Source organism: Stegostoma tigrinum, unplaced genomic scaffold, assembly GCF_030684315.1.
Source record: "Stegostoma tigrinum isolate sSteTig4 unplaced genomic scaffold, sSteTig4.hap1 scaffold_160, whole genome shotgun sequence".
Lineage (NCBI taxonomy): Eukaryota > Metazoa > Chordata > Chondrichthyes > Orectolobiformes > Stegostomatidae > Stegostoma > Stegostoma tigrinum.
The window spans coordinates 16,433-35,485 of record NW_026728101.1 but is presented as its reverse complement, the minus strand read 5'-3'; the positions used below and the strand labels follow the sequence as shown (position 1 = coordinate 35,485).

General features: G+C 47.7%; 1 protein-coding gene across 1 annotated transcript in view; it reads right to left on the bottom strand.

Annotated features, from left to right (window-relative positions):
• The window catches only part of LOC132207800 (utrophin-like), a 29,985-nt gene extending 11,674 nt beyond the window's left edge, over positions 1 to 18,311 (bottom strand). The window contains exons 1-2 of the mRNA XM_059643653.1: positions 18,141 to 18,311; positions 5,222 to 5,358 (exon numbers count right to left, since the gene is read on the bottom strand). Of these exons, the coding sequence (XP_059499636.1) occupies positions 5,222 to 5,294 (73 nt within the window). The 5' untranslated portion in view covers positions 5,295 to 5,358; positions 18,141 to 18,311. The remainder of the gene's footprint in view (positions 1 to 5,221; positions 5,359 to 18,140) is intronic.
• Between the last annotated feature and the right edge of the window lie 742 nt (positions 18,312 to 19,053).

Below are 19,053 nucleotides of genomic sequence, written 5' to 3'. Positions count from 1 at the left end.
TATTGCGTACAGTTCTGGTCGCCCCATTACAGGAAGGACGTGGAAGCATTGGAAAAGGTGCAGAGGAGATGTTGCCTGGTCCGGAGCGAAGGTCTTCTGAAGAAAGGCTGAGGGACTTGGGTCTGTACTCATTGGAGAGAAGGTGGTTCAGAGGGGATTTAATAGAGACATACAAGATGATCAGTGGATGAGACAGGGTGGACAGTGTGGGTCTTTTTCCGAGGATGATGACGTCAGCTTGTATTAGGGGGCACAGCTAAACAGTGAGGGATAATAGATTTGAGATAGATATCAGAGGCAGGTTCTTTACTCAGAGAGTGGTAAGGATGTGGAACCCCCTGCCTGACAATGCAGTTAGCTCAGCCACATTAGGGGCATTTCAACAGTCCTTGGATAAGCATATGGATGATAATGGGATCGTGGAGGATGGGCTTAGATTAGTTCACTGGTCCATCCACATCATCGCAATGAGCAAAAAAGCACACCGTTGTCTCGACTTGCCAGGAGGCTAAGGCAATTCCGTGTGCCCACAAGGGCAACTTTCATTGATGTACCACAGAAAGCATCCTATCTGGATGCATGTCACAGCACGGTTCCTCTAGCAAAACAATCCCGAATTATTATGGCTCCTGCCTTTCTTCTTCCAGGCAGAATTGGTTCTGCTTTGTCATAACTAATTTGGGAGAAAATCCACGCTCAGTCTGAGTTAATTCTTCCAACAATTCAGATACCATGGAATACTGAGCAATGAGTTGGTGTGTGAGAAAAAGAGAGAGAGAGAGAGAGAGAGAGAGAGAGAGAGAGACAAAGCCAGAGAGGTTGGGGGGGTGGGAGAGGGAGACAGAGAGAGAGAGCGCGCGAGAGAGAGAGAGCGCGAGAGAGAGAGAGAGCGCGAGAGAGAGAGAGAGCGCGAGAGAGAGAGAGAGCGCGAGAGCGCGAGAGAGAGAGTGAGAGAGAGAGAGATGGGCAATGAGGGAGAGAGGTAGAGACAGACAGACAGAATAGGTGACAGAATGTGAGTGTGTGAGCGCCTGCATCAGACAGTGAGAGAGATGTTGCTGAGGTGGAGATAGTTGAGAGTGTCCATCACCAACAATCTCTCCTGGTCCACCCAGATCGTCGCAATCGGCAAAAAAGCACACCAAATGTCTCTATTTCCCCAGCAGGCTAAGGTAATTTGGAGTGTCCACAAGGTCAACTTTCATTCATGTACCAGAGAAAGCATCCTATCTGGATGCATATCACAGCATGGTTTGGCAACAGCTCTTCCGAAGACCACAAGAAACTACAGAGTCATGAACACAGCATCGTCCATCATGCAAACCAGCCTTCCATTCGTCGATTCCACCTCTACTTCCCACTGCCTCGGGAAAGAAACTGACATCATCAAAGGCCCTTCTCACCCCACAATTACACCCTCTTCTCCCTTTTTCTGAAGGGAAGATGTAAAAAAAGTATGTATACATGCATGAAAAGATTCAAGAACAGCTTCTTCACCGCTGTTATTGGAGATCTGAATAGGACACTGAAAAGCTTAAATCTAATTTTGATCTTGCTCTCTGTGCATCTTCTCTGTTGCTGTCACTCTGTTCCGTTTCACTAATGCGCCTTGTTTGATATCACCTGTCTATACTGCATGCAGAAGAAAACTTTTCACTGTACCTGGGCACATGTGACAATGATGACTCAAATCAAGATAATAAAATCTGAGGCTGGATGAACACAGCAGGCCAAGCAGCATCTCAGGAGCACAAAAGCTGACGTTTCGGACCAAGACCCTTCATCAGAGATACTGCTTGGCCTGCTGTGTTCATCCAGCCTCACATGTTATTATCTTGGATTCTCCAGCATCTGCAGCTCCCATTATCTCTGACTCAAATCAAATTGACTGTGTGCAAGAGAGAGGTGAGCATATGATTGTGCTCAAGAGTGCAAAGGCAGTGCATGAAAGTGTGTGTGTGCGCACGACAGAATGTGTGTGCCAGTGACTGTGCTTGAGAGTGTGTGAAAGGGAGTTAGCACAAGAAGGGAGTGTTACAGCATGCATGAGGGAGTGAGTGTGTCTCTAAGTGTGAGTGAGCTTGACAGCAAGTGAATTTGCAAACCTAAGTGTGTGAGGGAGAGATTTGTGGTAGTGTGTGTGTACTTGAGAGTAAGAGCATTGGCAAAAGATCCTGCGACAGTGCATGCAAGTGTGCCACAGAATGTGTGCAAGACCGTGTACGACTGTGTGACGGTATGGAGTATGAATGAGTGAGAATGTGACAGAGTGTGTTCGTGAGAGACTGTGTTCCTGACTTTTTTTTGTGTGTGTGTGTGGTGTGTTTGTGCATGAGGGACAGAATATGCATGTGCAACATAGTGTGACTGTGAACCTCTGTTGGTGCCTGTGAGTGAAGTGATGGGGGAGAACAGGGAGAGGAGAGAAAGACTGACAGAGAGAGAGACAGGAGAGAGAGAGAGAGAGAGAGAGAGAGAGAGAGAGAGAGAGGGAGGGAGAGAGAGAGGGAGAGAGAGAGGGAGAGAGAGAGGGAGAGAGAGAGGGAGAGAGAGAGGGAGAGAGAGAGGGAGAGAGAGAGGGAGAGAGAGAGAGAGCATGAGAGAGAGATGAGATGAGGAATTAGAAATGATGAGTGGTCAATACCTGGAGGAAAAAAAGAACAGTGTGTGAGTGTTAAGAGAAGCCGCTGGATGTAATATGGAGGCTATTGTTTTATTGATTGTACTAAATGAAAAGCAAGTGTCACCTCTCAGTGTTAGGGGACAGGAGATGTGCATTAGAGAAGGAGATATAGTCAGCCTTGTCAGAGACAGCAGACATGTTGCAAATGCATCGAAACTGACATTAAAGCTTTCTTGTCAATGTGTAAAGAGGTGAGACAAATATGACGAGTCAATGTTGTACCTTTGCGCTCAGTAAAATCATGGAATCATGAATCAGAGAACCCTTACAGTGTGGAAACAGGTCGGTCAGCCCAACATGTCCACACTGCCCCTCACAGCATCCCACCCAGACCCATCCACCTATAACTCACCTAACCTACACATCACTGAACACCTTGGGAAATTTAGCATGGCCAATCCACCGACCTTGCACATCTTTTGACTGTGGGAGCAAACTCGAGCACCTGGAGAAAACCCATGCAGGCACATGGAGAATGTGCAAACTCCACACAGAAAGTCACCAAAGGGTGGAATTGAGACAGTGGTGTTAACCAGAACCACTGTGCTCTATATTATGTGAATTCAGCTGCAAGCATTTTTTTTTCAAGAAGGGAAACTTACAATCGTCACAGGATGAGAGTGGTTTCAATCTTCTATCAGCTTTGAGAACCTTATCCATATCTGCCTTCACAAGGGCAAGGTGATGGTAATGGTGTGAGACCGGTTAGTATGCAGCAGCTCGCCATGCAAAAAATTAACGACACTTTCATTGCTTTTTTCCTAGGGGCATAACAGAAAGACAAGAACATGAAAAAATCCTGAAATCTTTCTCCAATTTCAATCTCAAAGGGACCATCCGTTCCTCAAAAGTCATAACCAAACTGAACATGGGCCTCCTGCAGTGCCACAAATGATGCCACCCCAAAGTTGCAGGAACAGCAACTCATATTCCGCTTGGGAACCCTGCAGCACAATGGACATGGCTGACAGCTCTGTCAACCACGAATGCAAGGAATGCTCAGTTGAGGAAGAATGCAGACATTTCGGAATCCCTCCAGCAGAAGATGATATCATTAGAACAAATGGATCTGCCTGGACAGTCCTGTTTGTAGATTTTGGGAAGTAAGACTCCACTGTTTGTCATCAAGGATATGGTTGAGTGATCATATTCAGACTGAAGAGACCAAGAATGTGAGGCTGGAGAATGGGTGCAGAACCATGCCTCTCGGAATTCCTGTGCGTGTCTATGCTTGGCTTGGGCTACTACGGTTACCTTGTCGCAGTGTCCTCTGAGAGGCGTGATTCTCCACCCATAATGCAACCAACAAACAGATACAATTGGACCCCCACACACAAACCCATACACATCAAAACCGGAAATGACAGTACTCTTGGTAACAGACTGGACAGTGTCAATTCCAGACAGAGTAGAATAACATCGTTTCATTGGAGGCTGTACTGATGATGTCACCGATCATGGTGACGAAACGTCTGAATGAGAAGAAGCCAGCTCGGCGAGCAAGTCCACAACCTCAATCAGAGAACTGGCTGTTTTGAACTACCTTGTTCAAGAGTTTCAGTTTTGATTTTGAATGTTAAATCTCGCTCCCACATAGGGATGGAGGATTACTGTTAACAGCTGCATTCTAACTAATTCATATCGAATCATTATTGTTTTGACCAGTCTTCGGGTCAGGCTCCCTCGGTGACTGAGTCTCCCAAATTGTTAAGTTCCCTCGTGAAAGACTCCCCTTCTTTACACACCCAACTAGATCCACCTCAGTTGGTACGAATTAAGCTGATTAAAAAGGATCTTTGTCTTGTGGATACCTTCCTATGTTTCAGAAGGAGTCAAGATACCTCAGGGTGACACGGTGACTCAGTAGTTAGTCATGCTACCTCACAGCACCAGGGACCTGAGTTCCATTCCAGCCTCCGATGACTGTCTGTGTGGAGTTTGCACATTCTCCCCTTGTCTGTGTGGGTTTCTGCTGGGTGCTCTGGTTTCCTCCCACAGTCCAGAGATGTGCAGGTTAGGTGGATTGGCAATGCTGAATTACCCACAGTGCCCACGGATGTCTAGGTTAGGTACATTCGCCATGGGAAATGCAGGCTAACAGGGATAGAGTAGGGGAATGGGGATGGGTCTAGGTGGGATGCTCTTTGGAGGGTTGCTGTGGGCTTTTTGAACTGAGTGGCCTGTTTCCACACTGGGGATTCGATAAAACTAGCTTCTCCTGAACTCGTGAGAGAGTGAGTTTATCAATTGCTAAATGCAACAAGTCATAAGGCACCACAAATATGCACAAGTTAGAAACAAGAAATTAGCTCAAAAACCATAAAAGTTAAGAGGGATACGGATACTTCAGCCTTTGGGTTGTTTGTGAAGAACAGAAAGTGGGATGTTGTGGCCACTAAGTTGGGCGATCCCCGTAATGTTGATATGAATTCAGCAGTTAATTTTGAGATTCTTGTTGAAATTCTTTTGACCTTGTTTCCCTTTTGACATTGCCCTGGTTTGCAGAGCTCAGAGCAAGAGATTTTCTTTTCTTCTCACCTGCAGCATAGGGCGATGAAACGGCTGTCCCAGAGCCGTGACCTCCGCAACTCCTGAGACCACACGAGCACATTCGCCCAGGAATACACACGGACTGATACGAAAGAACTATCGGGATAACAATAGTCAGCGTGGTACTGGAAGAGACAGCATGTACAAACAGAAAACAGCTGTAAATAGTGTCAAGAGGTGAAATCAAGTGATAAAGCTAAATTCATGGCTCTTTGCTTGCGTGTTCATTGTATTCAGAACAAAATCAACAAATTAATAGCACATTTCTAGGTTGACGGGCATGATTTTATAGCTATTACAAAGACATGGTTACAAGGAGATCAACACTGGAGTTAAGTGCGCAGGGCTATACGACATTCCAAAAAGACAGGCAGGAGGGAAAGTGACTGTAAGCAAAGAAATTAGTATGAGAGCAAGAAACGATCTTGGATCGGAAGATGTAGAATCCAATTTTATTTATTTGTTAGTGGGAGGAGGACATCCCTAGCTACGCAGTGTTTATTGTCCATCCCTGATTGCCTCAGGGACAGTTCAAAGTCAATCATATTGCTGTGGGTCTGCAGTCACATGTAGGCCAGATCATGTAAGGGTGGCAGTTTCCTTCCCTAAAGCACATCAGTGAACCAGGTGAGTTTTTCTGACATTTGGCAATGAATTCATGGTCATCATTATATTCTTAATTCATGATTTTCTTTTATATTGAATTCAAATTCCACCATCTGCTGTGCTGGGATTTGAACACAGGTCCCCAGAATGTTATCTCAGTCTCTGAATTAACAGTCCAGCAATAATACCACTAGGCCATTTCCTCCCCCATCGTGGAACAAGAAAGCCTGTAGCTGACTTCCACTTGGGAAAAACAGTGCGCCAGGAGCTTCTTAAATGGGCGATCGCATCTCCTTACATTTTAAGACAGCCATGGATAATCAGGACCTTGTGGGAAGGGACGAAATTGGGGGAGGGAAAATTACATCAGTGTTAGGTAGGAGCTGAGCAGTATTAATTGGGAGGAGCTTTTATTGAACAAGTCAACATTTGATACGTGGGAGTTATTTAAAGACCTTCTCTTCAGTTCAGAACTGGCCTATTCCAGGGAAGGAGGAATGACAAGGATGGCAATCTAAGGACGTACGGACATAAGAAATAAAACAGGAGTAGGCCATCTGTCTCTTCCAGCTCGTTCCGCTGATCTTTTTTGCGGACTCAGCTCCACTTACCCTCCCATTCACCATAACCCTCAATTCCTTTCCTGTTCAAAGATCTATCTGTTTTGGCTTTCAAACCATTCAACAAGGGAACCTCAACTGTTTCAGTGGACAGAGAATTCCACAGATTCACAACCCTTTGGATGAAGAAGCTCATCCTCAACTCAGTTTTAAATCTGTTCACACTTATTTTGAGGCTGTGCCCCCAAGTTGGAATTTCGCCCATCAGTGGAAACAATTTCCGATCCATTTGTTTCATAATTTTAAAAGTTTCTATTAGATCACCCCTCATTCTTCTAAATTCCAGTGACTGCAATCCTAGTCTACTCTATCTCTCCCCATACAGCAACATTTTTAATTCTGAAATCAACCTCGTGAACCTCCTTTGCACCCCCTCCAGTGCCAGTACATCCTTTCTCAAGTGAGGAGACTAAAACTGTACAAACTACTCCACACCAAGCCTCACCAGCACCCTAAACAACTGTAGCATACCCTCCCGATTTTTAAACTGCATCACTCTCGCAACGAAGGACACTATTCCATTTGCTGTCTCAATTACCAGCCGCATCTGCAAACTACCTGATTCAGACACAAGGCTGCCCAGCTCCCTCTGCGGAGCAGCATGCTACAATTTTTCACCATTTAAGCAAGACTCCATTTTTCCATAATGGCTACCAAAATGGATACCCTCACATCTACCATCATTGGACTCCATCTGCTAGACCCTTGTCCATTCACTTAAACTTTCTGCATCCTTCCGCAGATTTTCATTGTCCTCTTCAGACTTTACTCTCTCACTCATTTTAGTGTCATCTGTGAACATAGAAAAATACAGTGCAGAACAGGTCCTTCGGCCCTCCATGTTGCGCCAACCTGTGAACTAATCTAAGCCCATTCCCTCACACTATCCCATCATCATCAATATGCTTATCCAAGGACTGTTTAAATGCCCTGAATGTGGCTGAGTTAACTGCATTGGCAGGCAGGGCATTCCACGCCCTTACCACTCTCTGGGTAAAGAACCTGCCTCTGACATCTGTCTTCAATCCATCACCCCTCAATTTGTAGCTGAGCCCCCTCGTACAAGCCAACATCATCATCCTAGGAAAAAGACTCTCACCGTCCACCCTGACTCATCTTTCTCTGATCGTCTTGTATGTTTCTATTAAAGGCCCTCTTAGCCTTCTTCTCTCCAATGAGGACAGACTCGAGTCGCTCAGCCTTCTCTCCTAAGACCTTCACTCCAGACCAGGCAACATCCTGGTAAATCTCCTCTGCTCCTTTTCCAATGCTTCCGAATTCGTCCCGCAATGGAGCGACCAGAACAGGTCGCACGAGCGTTTTGTGCAGTTGCAGCATGACATCACGGCTCTGGAACTCCACCAATAAAGTCTAACACACCCTTTGCCTTCTTCACAGCACTATCAACATGGGTGGCAACTTTCAGAGATCTATGTACATGGACGCCAAGGTCCCTCTGCACATCCACACTACCAAGAATCTTTCCATTGGCCCAGTATTGTACCTTCCTATTATTCCTCACAAAGCAAATCACCTCACATTGAACTCCATTTGCCACATTTCCGCCCAATTTTGCACTTTATCCAAGTCTCCCTACAACATGCGACATTCTTCCACATTGTCCACCACTCCACCGACCTTAGTGTCATTTGCAAACTTACTAACCCATCCACCTATGCCTGCGTCCGAGTCATTTGTAAAAATGACAAACAGCAGTGGGCCAAAAACAGATCCTTGAGGCACACCACTAGTGACCAGACTCCAGGCTGAATATTTTGCATCAAACACCACTGGTTGCCTTTTTACCGAAAGCCAGTTTCTAATCCAAACTGCTAAATCTCCCTCAATCACATGGCTCCGTATTTTCTCCAATAGCCTACCATGTGGAACCTTATCAAAGGCTTTACTGAAGTCCATGTACACTACGTCAACTGGCCTTCTCTCATCCACATGCTTGGTCACCTCCTCAAAATCTCCAAGAGGTTTGTGAGACACGACCTGCCCTTAACAAATCCATGTTGACTATCTCCAATCAAATTGTTGCTTCCGAGATGATTATAAACCCTATCTCTTATAACCCTTTCCAAAACTTTTGATGCAACAGACGTAAGGCTCACTGGCTGTAATTGCCTGGCTCATCTCTACTGCCGTTCTTGAACAAGGGCACAACATTTGCAGTCCTCCAGTCCTCTGGTGTTAAACCTGCAGACAATGAGGACTCAAAGATCAAAGCCAAGGGCTCCGCCACCTCCTCCCGAGCTTTCCAGAGAATTCTCGGAAAAATCCTCTCAGGCCCAGGGGATTTATCTAGCTTCACACCTTCTAGAATTGATAACATCTCCTCCTTACTAACCTGAATCCTTTCAAGTCTAATAGCACGTATCTCAGTCGTCTCCTCGATGAAATTCTCCTCTTCCTCAGTGAAAACAGATGAGAAATATTCATTTAGCACCTCTCCGATCTCTACCCGGTCCACACACAACTTCCCACTTCTGTCTTTGATTGGCCCTATTCCTACCCCAGTCATCCTTATATTCCTCACATACCTTGAGAAAACTTTACGGATCTCCTTTATTCCACCTGCGAATGACTGCTCAGGACCCCTCCTTGCTCTTCTTAACTCTCTCTTTAAATCCTTCCTTGCTCATCTGTAACTCTCCATTGCATCAACTGATCCATCTCATCTCAACATCACATAAGCCTCGCTCTTCTGCTTAACGCGAGATACAATTTCTTTCGTAAACCACGGCTCCCCTACCTTATCACTGACCCCTGCCGGACAGGGACGTACCTATCAAGGACACGCAATATCTGTTACTTAAACCAGCTCCCCATTTCGATTGTCCCCATCCCCTGCATTTTGCTACCCCATTCTTTGCCTCCTAAGTCTTGCCCAATTATAATTGCCTTCCCCCATCTCTAAGTCTTGCCCTGTGGCATGTTCCTCTCCCACTCCATCGCTAAACTAAACGTAGCCGAATTATGGTCACTCTCTCCAAAGTGCTCACCTACCACTAAATCAAACACCTGGCCTGGTTCACTGTCAAGTACCAGATCCAGTGTGGCCTCCCCTCTTGTCGGCCCTTCGACGTACCGTGTCGGGAAACGCTCCTGCGTGCATTGGACGAAAACTCATCCATCCGACGTACGAGAGTTACAGCATTTCCAGTCAATGCTTAGGAAGTTAAAGTCTCCCATAATGACCACCCTGTTCCTTTCACTCCTGCCCAGAATCGGTTTGCCAATCCTCTCCTTCAGATCCCTGGAACTTTGCAGAGGCCCATTAAAAAACTCCCAGCAGTGTGGCCTCTCCTCTCCTGTTTCTGACATCAGCCCATCCCACCTCAGTGGACCAGTCCTCCTCAAAAGTTTTTTCAGCCTCCGTTATACTGTCCTCGACAAACAAAGCCACACCTCCCCCTCTTTTCCCACCTTACCTGATCTTACACAAAGATCTGAACCCTGGAACCTGCAACATCCATTCCTGACCCTGCTCTATCCATGTCTCCGTAATGGCCACAACATCGAAGCCCCAGGTACCTATCCATGCTGCAAGCTCACCTCGCTTATTCCGGATACTCCTGGCAGTCAAGTAGACACACTTCAATTCAGCTTGCTGTTTGCCAGCACACTCCTGTGACACTGAGATCCTGTCCATGTCCTCTCTATTCTCTTTCTCCTGTGTACTGAAACTACACCACAGTTTCCCATCCCCTTGCTAAGCTAGTTTAAACCCACCCGAACAGCACTAGCAAATTTCCCGCCCAGGATATTCGTGCCCCTCTGGTTCAAGTGGATACCATCCTGTTTGTCGAGGTCCCACCTTCCCCAGAATGAGCCCCAATTGTCCATGTACCTGAAGCCCTCCCACCTGCAGCATCCCTGCAGCCACGTCTTCAGCTGAAATCTCTCCCTGTTCTTTGCTTCGCTATCACTTGGCACGGGTAACAAACCAGAGATAACCACTCCGTTTGTTTGAGCTCTCAGCTTCCAGCGGAGCTCCCTGAAATCCTGCCTGACATCCCTATCCCTCTTTCTACCTATGTCGTTGGTGCCGATGTGGACCATGGCTTGGGGCTGGTCACCCTCTCCCTTCAGGACCCCAAAGACACTATCCGAGACAACACGGACTCTAGCACCTGGAGGCAACGCACCAATCGTGAGTCTCTTCGGTTCCAAACAAGCCTTCTATCTGTCCCTCTAACTATTCAGTCCCCAATGACTAACACTCTCCTCCTATACCCCCTTCCCTTCGTTGCAAGAGCAACAGACTCTGTGCCAGAGACCTGCACCCCAGTCAGGATTGAGGTAATGCCTCAGCGTAAGGAGGTCAGAATTGACGGAGTGGCAGATATTTAGAGGGTCAGTACTGAGGCAGTGCACAACCGTCAGAGGGTCCGTACTTAAGGAGAACCCCATTATCAGAAGGTCAACACGAATGGAGAGTCACATCGTCAATGGTTCAATCCTGAGGAACACTTCATTATCATAGGGTCAGTCCTGAGGCAGTGCTTCCTTGTCAGAGGGTCAGTATTAAGGTTTAGAATTGAGGGAGTGCCATCTGATTATGTCACTCTGACAATGAGGCACTGCCTCAGGAATGAGCCTCTGACAATGAGGCACTTTCTCAGTTCTGAATCTCTGACAAGGAAGCATTCCCTCAGTGCAAACCCTCTGTATGGACCCGATGTCAATGAGGCACTCGCTGAGTACTGACCCTCTGACAAAGTTCCAATAGCTTACTACTGACCTTCTCATCATGTGCCCCCTCCCCCATTTCTAAATCTGTTACATTGAGGGCACTGCCTCAGAACTGACACACTGGCTATAAGGCAGTCCGTAAAGACTGACCCGCTGATCATGAGGCTGTCCCTCAGTTAATGACCCTCTAAATATGAGGCACTCCCGTAATTCTGACCGTCAGGAGCTACCTCAATGATATAGAGGCACTGCCTCAGAATTGACATGCTGACGATGGGGCACTTGCTCAGGACAGACCCTTTGATAGAGCTGCAGGTTTGATATTAGAGCAGTGATGCACCGCGAGCAGGTCAGTATTAAGGGAGTGCCACACAGTCAGTGGACCAATATTAGGGGAGTGCCACACTGTCAGAGGATCACTCTTAATGGAGTGCTGCGGCAGTGCAGCACTGCAAAGGGTCAGTAATGAGAGAAAGCTCCATTTTCAGAGGGTGAGCACTGAGGAAGTGCTTAATCAGAGAGTTATTTCAGAGAGAGTGCTGTATTGTCAGAGTTTCGCACTGAGGGAGTATCACACAATCAGAGGTCCAATATTAAGGAAACAATGCACTGTTGGAGGGTTGATATAAAGGGAGGGCTGCACTGTCAGAGGGTTAATGATGTGGGAGTGCTGAAATATCACAGAATCAGTCCTGAGAAGTGCTGCACATTCAGAGAGTTAGTGCTGAGGGAGTGGTCTCATGTGAAAAGATTGATATCAAGGGGCACTGCCGAAGGATCAGGAGTGCAATACTGTCAGAAAAACAATATTGAGGGAGTTCTGCTGTGTCAGTGGGTCAATATTACAGGATTGCTACACGATCCACGTATCAATGTCAGACAGTCAGTCCTGAGGGAGTGCTGCACTGTTGGAGGGCCAATATTGAGTGTGTGCGACACTCAAGAGGATCATTTTGTTGGACTTGTGCACTGTCAGAAGTACAATTGTAAGCAAGTGCCACACTGGTAGCGGGTTAATATTATGGGAGTGCTGCACTGTCAGACGGTTAAAGATGAGGGAAAGCTCATCATCTGACAGGGCATCACTCCCTTCAGACGAACCCTCAGGCGGTGCAGCACTCCAACAAGTTAGTTTCAGAGGCATGTTGTCCCATCAAATTGACCCTCTGAGACAGGAGCATGCACTAAATATCGACCCTCTCACAATGCTGACTGCCTTAATATAGGCCCTCTGGCAGGGCAGCTCCCTTTCAGTACACAACTTCCAACAGCACAGCACTCTCCCATCATTGACCCTCTGACAGTGCAGTACTCTCTTAATATTCAATGTGTCACACTGCACAACTCCATGAAAATTGACCCAAGCAATCCATGAATATTTGCCCACTGACAGTGCAGCTCTTCCTCAGTTCTGACTGTCTGACAGTGCAGCACTCCCCGAAATACTGTCAGAGGGTCAATACTGAGAGAATGCTGCACTGTCAGAGTCAGCTCCCTGCAGTCCTATCAGATGTTCAGTATTAAAGGTATGCCGCATTGGGAGTGCGTGAGCGTCAGTGAATTCTGCACTGCAGGAGGGTCAACAATGAGGAAGAACTGCAATGTCAATGTAACAGGGTCAGAACCGAGTGCCTCACAATCAGAGGGTCAGGATTGAGGCAGTTACGCAGGATTAGAGTGTCAGTGCTGTGGTCGAGTAGCACTCAGAGGGTCAGTACCGAGGGAAAGCTTCATTGTCAATGGATCACTTCTGAGGCTGTGCTACTTCGTCAGAGGGCCATACGAATGCAGTGCCTCATTGCAATGGGATACAAATTGAGGGAATCGCACAATCGGAGGATCAGTACTGAGGTCCTGCAGCACTATCAGCAGAGGGTCACGACTGATGGAGTGCCTTATTGTTCGAGGGTCAGTGCTGAGGGAGTGCATCATTGTCAAAGGATCAAATTGAGATGATGCCTCATCTTAATATGGTCAGTTTGAGGTAGTGCAACACTGTCAGGAGGCCAGGAGTACTGAGGAAGTGCTGAAAATCCCCATGATTAAGGGAAGACCCTCATGTTTAAAATGTCAAAACAGAGAGAGGGCATAATGGCCAGAGGGTCAGTTCTGAGTTTGTACCTTGTTGCCAGGCGGCTAGTTATGAGGGAGGACCGAATCTCTGGGAGTGGCTAATCTGTCAGAGAGTCAGGACTGAGGGACTGCTGACCGTCTCTCAGTGCTATAATTCCCCAGCACTGAACCGCTGGCACACTCTTACTGTTGACCCTCTGAGAGGGCAGTTTCCCTTCGTACTGACTCCCCTCAGTGTAGTACTCCCTCATTGCTAACCCAACTCTGTGTAGCATACCATTAATATTGACCCTCTGACAGTGCAGTACTCTGTGATGACTCACTGTTCTGACAGTGCAGTTCTCCCTCAGTAGTGACACTCTGACAGTGCAGCACTTGCTAAAAATTGGCCTTCCGACAGTGTGGAGCTCACTCATTGATGACACTGACAATGCAGTACTCCCTCAGTACTTACTCTGCAACACTTCAGCACGTGCTCATCATTGACCCTCTGACAGTATTGCAGTCACTTAATATTGAGCCTCAGTCCTGGAGCACTGTCTGAAGATTGACCTCCTGACAGTGAAGCTCTCCCTTAATATTGACCCTCTGAGAGGGTGACTTTCTCTCAGTGCTGACCCTTCAGTGGTGTCGCATGACTTACCACTTTCCCATCACCACCTTATGCTACCGCGCCCCACCCCCCACCGCATCAACATCATCTTTGTGAAATTGTTGCATTCCCTGAATTTTAACACTCTGATAATGCAGAATTCCTTCATTGTTGACCCAATGAGAACATAGCAGACCCTTCTTCTTGACGCTCTGACAGTGCAGTGCTCCCTGAAAACTGGCCCTCCCTCAGTGCAGCACTCCCGTAGTAAAGAGCTCCCCCCCCAGCCTGACCCCTATTCAGTGCTGAGCTGCACTCAGTGCTGAACCCCCCCACCCCGAGTGCTGACCTCCCGTAAGCTGAACCACTACAGTGCTGCACTCCCTCATTGTTGACCGGCCACTGAGTGCACATCCCCGCTTAGTGCAGCTCTCCCACTGTGCTGACTCCCCCTCAGTGCTAACAACCCACAGTGCAGTACCCCCTCAGTGCTGACCACTTTCAATTCTGACACCGCACTCCTCGTCAAGGAGACAGAATCAAGGCAGTGCGACAGGATTAGAGTTGTCAGTGCTGTGGTACAGTAGTACTCTGAGGGTCAGTACACAGGGAAAGATTCATTGTCAATGGGTCAGTTCTGAGGCTGTGCTACTTTGTCAGAGGGCCATACTAATGCGGTGCCTCATTGTGGGGTTGACACTGAGGGCGGTGTGAGTGAAAAGAATGACAGAGTGTTGCACTGAGCAGGGACAGCATCGAAAGAGTGCTGCACTGAGCAGGGTCAACACTGAGGGAGTGCTGCACTGAGGTCGGGTTAGCATGGAGAGGTGGTCAGCACTGAGGCAGTGATGGGGTGTTAGCACTGAGGGAGTGCTGCACTGAGGGGTACTCAGCACTGGGATGGTGTCAGCACTGGGGAAGTGCTCCACGAAAGGGGTTTCAGCCATGAGGGGCGAGTTTGCACCGAGGGGGATCCAATATGAAGGAAGTACTGCACTATCTGACGATCAATAATAAGGGTGTGCGCCACTCTCGGAGGGTCATTCTTGAGGAAGCACCGCGTTGTTGGACAGTCCGTACTGAGGGAGTGTTGCATGGTCAGTGTCATCACTGCGGGAGCTCTACACTGTTGGAAGGTCAATACTAAGAGTGTGCTGCACTGTTAGACAGTCAATGATGAGCTCGTGATGCATGTGCGACATTCCCTCAACTCTTATCCCATTACAATGAGGCACTGCATTAGTATGGCCCTCTGACAAAGTAGCACAGCTTTAGAACTGACCCATTGATCATGAAGCTTTCCCTCAGTACTGGACCTCAGAGTGCTCCTCAGCCACAACACTGACTCTCTAATCCTGCAGTCCTGTCTCAATTCTGACCTCAGTCCTGACCCTGTTACATTGACATTGCAGTTCTTCCTTACCATGGACACTCCGGCCATGGGACAACACTGTTGGCCCTGTTGCAGTGCAGAATTCACTGACACTCACCCTCTCCCATACCTTCAATACTGAATGTCTGACAGGACTGCGGGCAGCTGACTCTGACAGCGCAGCATTCTCTCAGTATGACCCTCTGACAGTAATTAGGGGACTGCTGCATTGTCAGAGAGTCAGGACTGAGGAAGGGCTGCACTATCAGAGGGCAAATATTAATGGAGTTGTGCACTGTCACAAATTCAATATTCACAGAGGGCTGCACTGTCAGAGAATCAATGATGACGGGGCAGTGCGTTGTGAAAAGACCTGTAATAAAAGGCATGCGGCCTGTCAGAGGGACTAAACGGAGAGCTTCACTGTGAGAGGGCCAACATTAGTAAATGCTCCAGTCTCAGAGGGTCAATGTGATGGGAGAACATCTCTCTGACGTTATCTTGTTGGCGGGTCAGCGCTGACGTAGTGCTGCACCGTCCGAGGGGGTCGGAGAAAGGGAGTGATGCACGACCAGGTGATCAGGGAGTGCTGAAGTGAGGGGGTCGTCAGCGATAAGTGGGTGAGCTCTGAGGGAGTGCAGCACAGTGTGGGGTCAGCACTGTGGGAGTGCTGTTCTGAGGGGGATCAGGACTGAAGGGGGTCAGCACTGAAGCAGGTCAGCGTTGAGGGAGTGCTGCACTGTGGGGTTCAGAATAAAGGGTATGCGACACTGAATGGGTCAGAAATGAGAGGGGGGTCAGCACTGAGGGAGAGCGGCACTTGAAGATGTTCAATATTACTGTGTCCTGCACTGTGAAAGGGTCAGTATGAAGGCAGCACTGCAATATCAGAGAGGCAATGATGAGTGTGTGCTGCACTGCTGAAGGGTTAAATTTGAAGTGGTGTCCCACGGCCAGAGTGTCAATGGTAAGGGAGCATGGCATTCTCAGAGTGTTATTGCTGAGAGAACACCAGTATGACGGAGGGTTAATTCTGTGGCAGAGATGCACCGTCAGAGAATCAGTCATCAGAGAGTACGCAGTGTGGGATGGTCAGTACTGAGGGAGTGTTTCACAATCAGAGCGTCAGTTGTCTGGCAGTGCTGGAAAAGCTCAGCAGGTCTGGCAGCATCTATGGAGGCAAAAACAGAGCTAACATTTCGGGTCCAGTGACCCTTCCTCAGAACTGTTCTGAGGAAGATCCCCACTTCTGAGGAAGGGTCAATGGACTCGAAACGTTGAATCTGTTTTCTCCTGCACAGATGCTGCCAGGCCTGCTGAGATTTTCCGGCAACTTTCTTTTTGTTCCCGACTTGCAGCATCCGCAGTTCTTTTGTTTTTTATGTCTGGCAGTGCTTGTTTGCTTGTGACCTTCTGAAAGCACAGCACACCCATAATGTTGGCCCTGTGACAGTCCAGCACTCCATCAGTACTGATCCTCCAACAATGAAGCATTCCTTCAATACTGACCACCAGCACAGCACTTTATTTCTGAGAGTAGTCTGAAAGAAACTACCTTTGCTTACCCAGAGACACAGGGAGAGCAAGTGCGTATTCTGCAGGTGACTCAGGATGTATTGTAACCTTAACAAGTCAAACAGTATTTCAGATTAGTTTATAATTCAAGATTATTCTAACTGTCTTCCTGGAAAAGTACAGTCCCTACAACATTGGGCTGATACTAATACACTCACTCAGAAGTGACCCTCCAGCAAAGCAGCCCTGCCTCAGAACTGACCCTGTGACAATGAGCTACTCCATCAGCAGTGAATCTGTCATCACGTGGCACTCCCTCAATTCTGAAAACATCACACTGAGGCTCTCCTTCAAAGGCCTCTGCGTTTTAGGGATTATTTAGTCATCCCTGTGTTTTACAGGTTATTGAAAGGGGTCACTGTTTTCAGGTTTATTTTCACCCTCCAATCTTGCAGCACTCCCTCAATTCAGGCGTGTAGCAGTAATGTCTCCAGACTGAATCTCGAAAGGTGTTGCAAACCCTCAATTCTGATCTGCTCAAAATGAGCCACTGACTGAGTATTGGCCTTCTGACAAAAAGTCACTTATTCAGAACTGGCCTTCTGACAATGTGACACTCGTCCACATCTGACCCTCCAGCAATGAGGTACTGCCTCAGAACTGATCCGCTGACAGTAAAGCACTGCCCCGTCAGTTCTGACCCTCTGACAGAGCTGCAATACTTCAGGACTGAACTTCTAATCATCTTGTACTCCATCAACTCTGAATCCAATGCACTGAGCTACTGACTCAGTATTTACAGTCTGCTCCTAATACACCCTCAGAATTGACCCTAAGGCAATGTGACCCTTCCTCAGAACTAACTCTGTGACAATGAGGCACTTACTCAGCACTGAATCTCTAATTGTGTCGCACTCCCTCAGTTTTTAGGCACTCCTTCCAGACTGGCACACTCTCAAGGCTGATCCTGCAGCAATGAGGAATTGCCTTACAACACAGCCACGAACAACAAGGCCCTCTTTAGGACAGTGTCTGATAACGAAGCACTCACTTGGTTCTGAGCCTCTGACAATGAAGCACTTGCTCAAGTCTGACCACATTCAAATGAGGCACCCTCAAACTGATCTGAAACACCTCAGTTTCGACCTTCTGATGGCTCTGAAATGCCTCACTTTATATCCTCTGACCGTTCTTTTAATTCTGACACAATTACAGTGAAGGTCAGCCTCCGTGCTGACACTCAGAATACATCACTCCCTCTGACAGTGTTGCACACCCTGAGCATCACTGACAGTTTCAGCGTTCCCTTAATATGGACCAACTCACAATGCAGCACTCCCCTGACATTATTATTTATATTGACGATCTGACAGTACAGCCCACCTCAGTGCTGACCCTCCGGCAGCGCAGCATTCCCTCATTACTCACCCTTTGATACTGTAGCCCACCTTTGGTAATGACACTCTGACAGTGTCACACTCCCTTACTATCGGCCCTTCAACAGTGCAGCACTCCCTCAACGATGACACCGTAACGATGCAGGATTCCCTCAGTCCTGGCTCTGCAACAGTCAAGCATTCAATCAACACTGACCCTCTGTTAGTGCAGTATACCCCTAATATTGATCCTGTGACAGTGCAGCACTCCCTTAATATTGGCCTTCCGACAGAGTGGCACTTTCTTGACAAAGACACTCTGACAATACAGTTTTCCCTCATTGCTGATCCTCTGGCAGTGCAGCATTCTGTCATCATTGGCACCTTGCCAGTGGAGCTACATGCTTCTTATTGACCCTCCACAGTGCAGCACTGCCTCTCTACTGACTCTACAACATTAATATTGATCCCCGAACGGGAGGTTCTCTTTCATACCCACCCCCACAAAGAGAAGCCCTCCCTCATCTTGAACCCTCTGACAGTGCAGCACTCCCTTAATATTAACCCGCTGCCAGTGTGGCACTCCGTTACAGTGCAGAACTCCAACAAAGTGATCATCTGAGTGTTGCGCACACACTCAATATTGACCCTCCAACAGCGTAGCCCTCCCTCAGAACTGATCGTCTGACATCGATACACTGATAGTGTCTCAATTCTGTAATATCGACCCCCACTGATGCAGCAGAACTCTCTCAATATTGGCCTTCGGACAGTACTGCGCTACTGATCCTTCGGCGGTGCCTCTTGATATCAATCCTCTGACATTATAGCACTCCCTCAGTACTAACTCTCTGAACGTGCAGCACTCTCTCAGGTCTGATTCTGCGCTATTTCAGCACTCCCACGTCATTAACCCTCTGACAGTGCAGCACTCCCTTTATATGATATTATATTTATCAACCCTC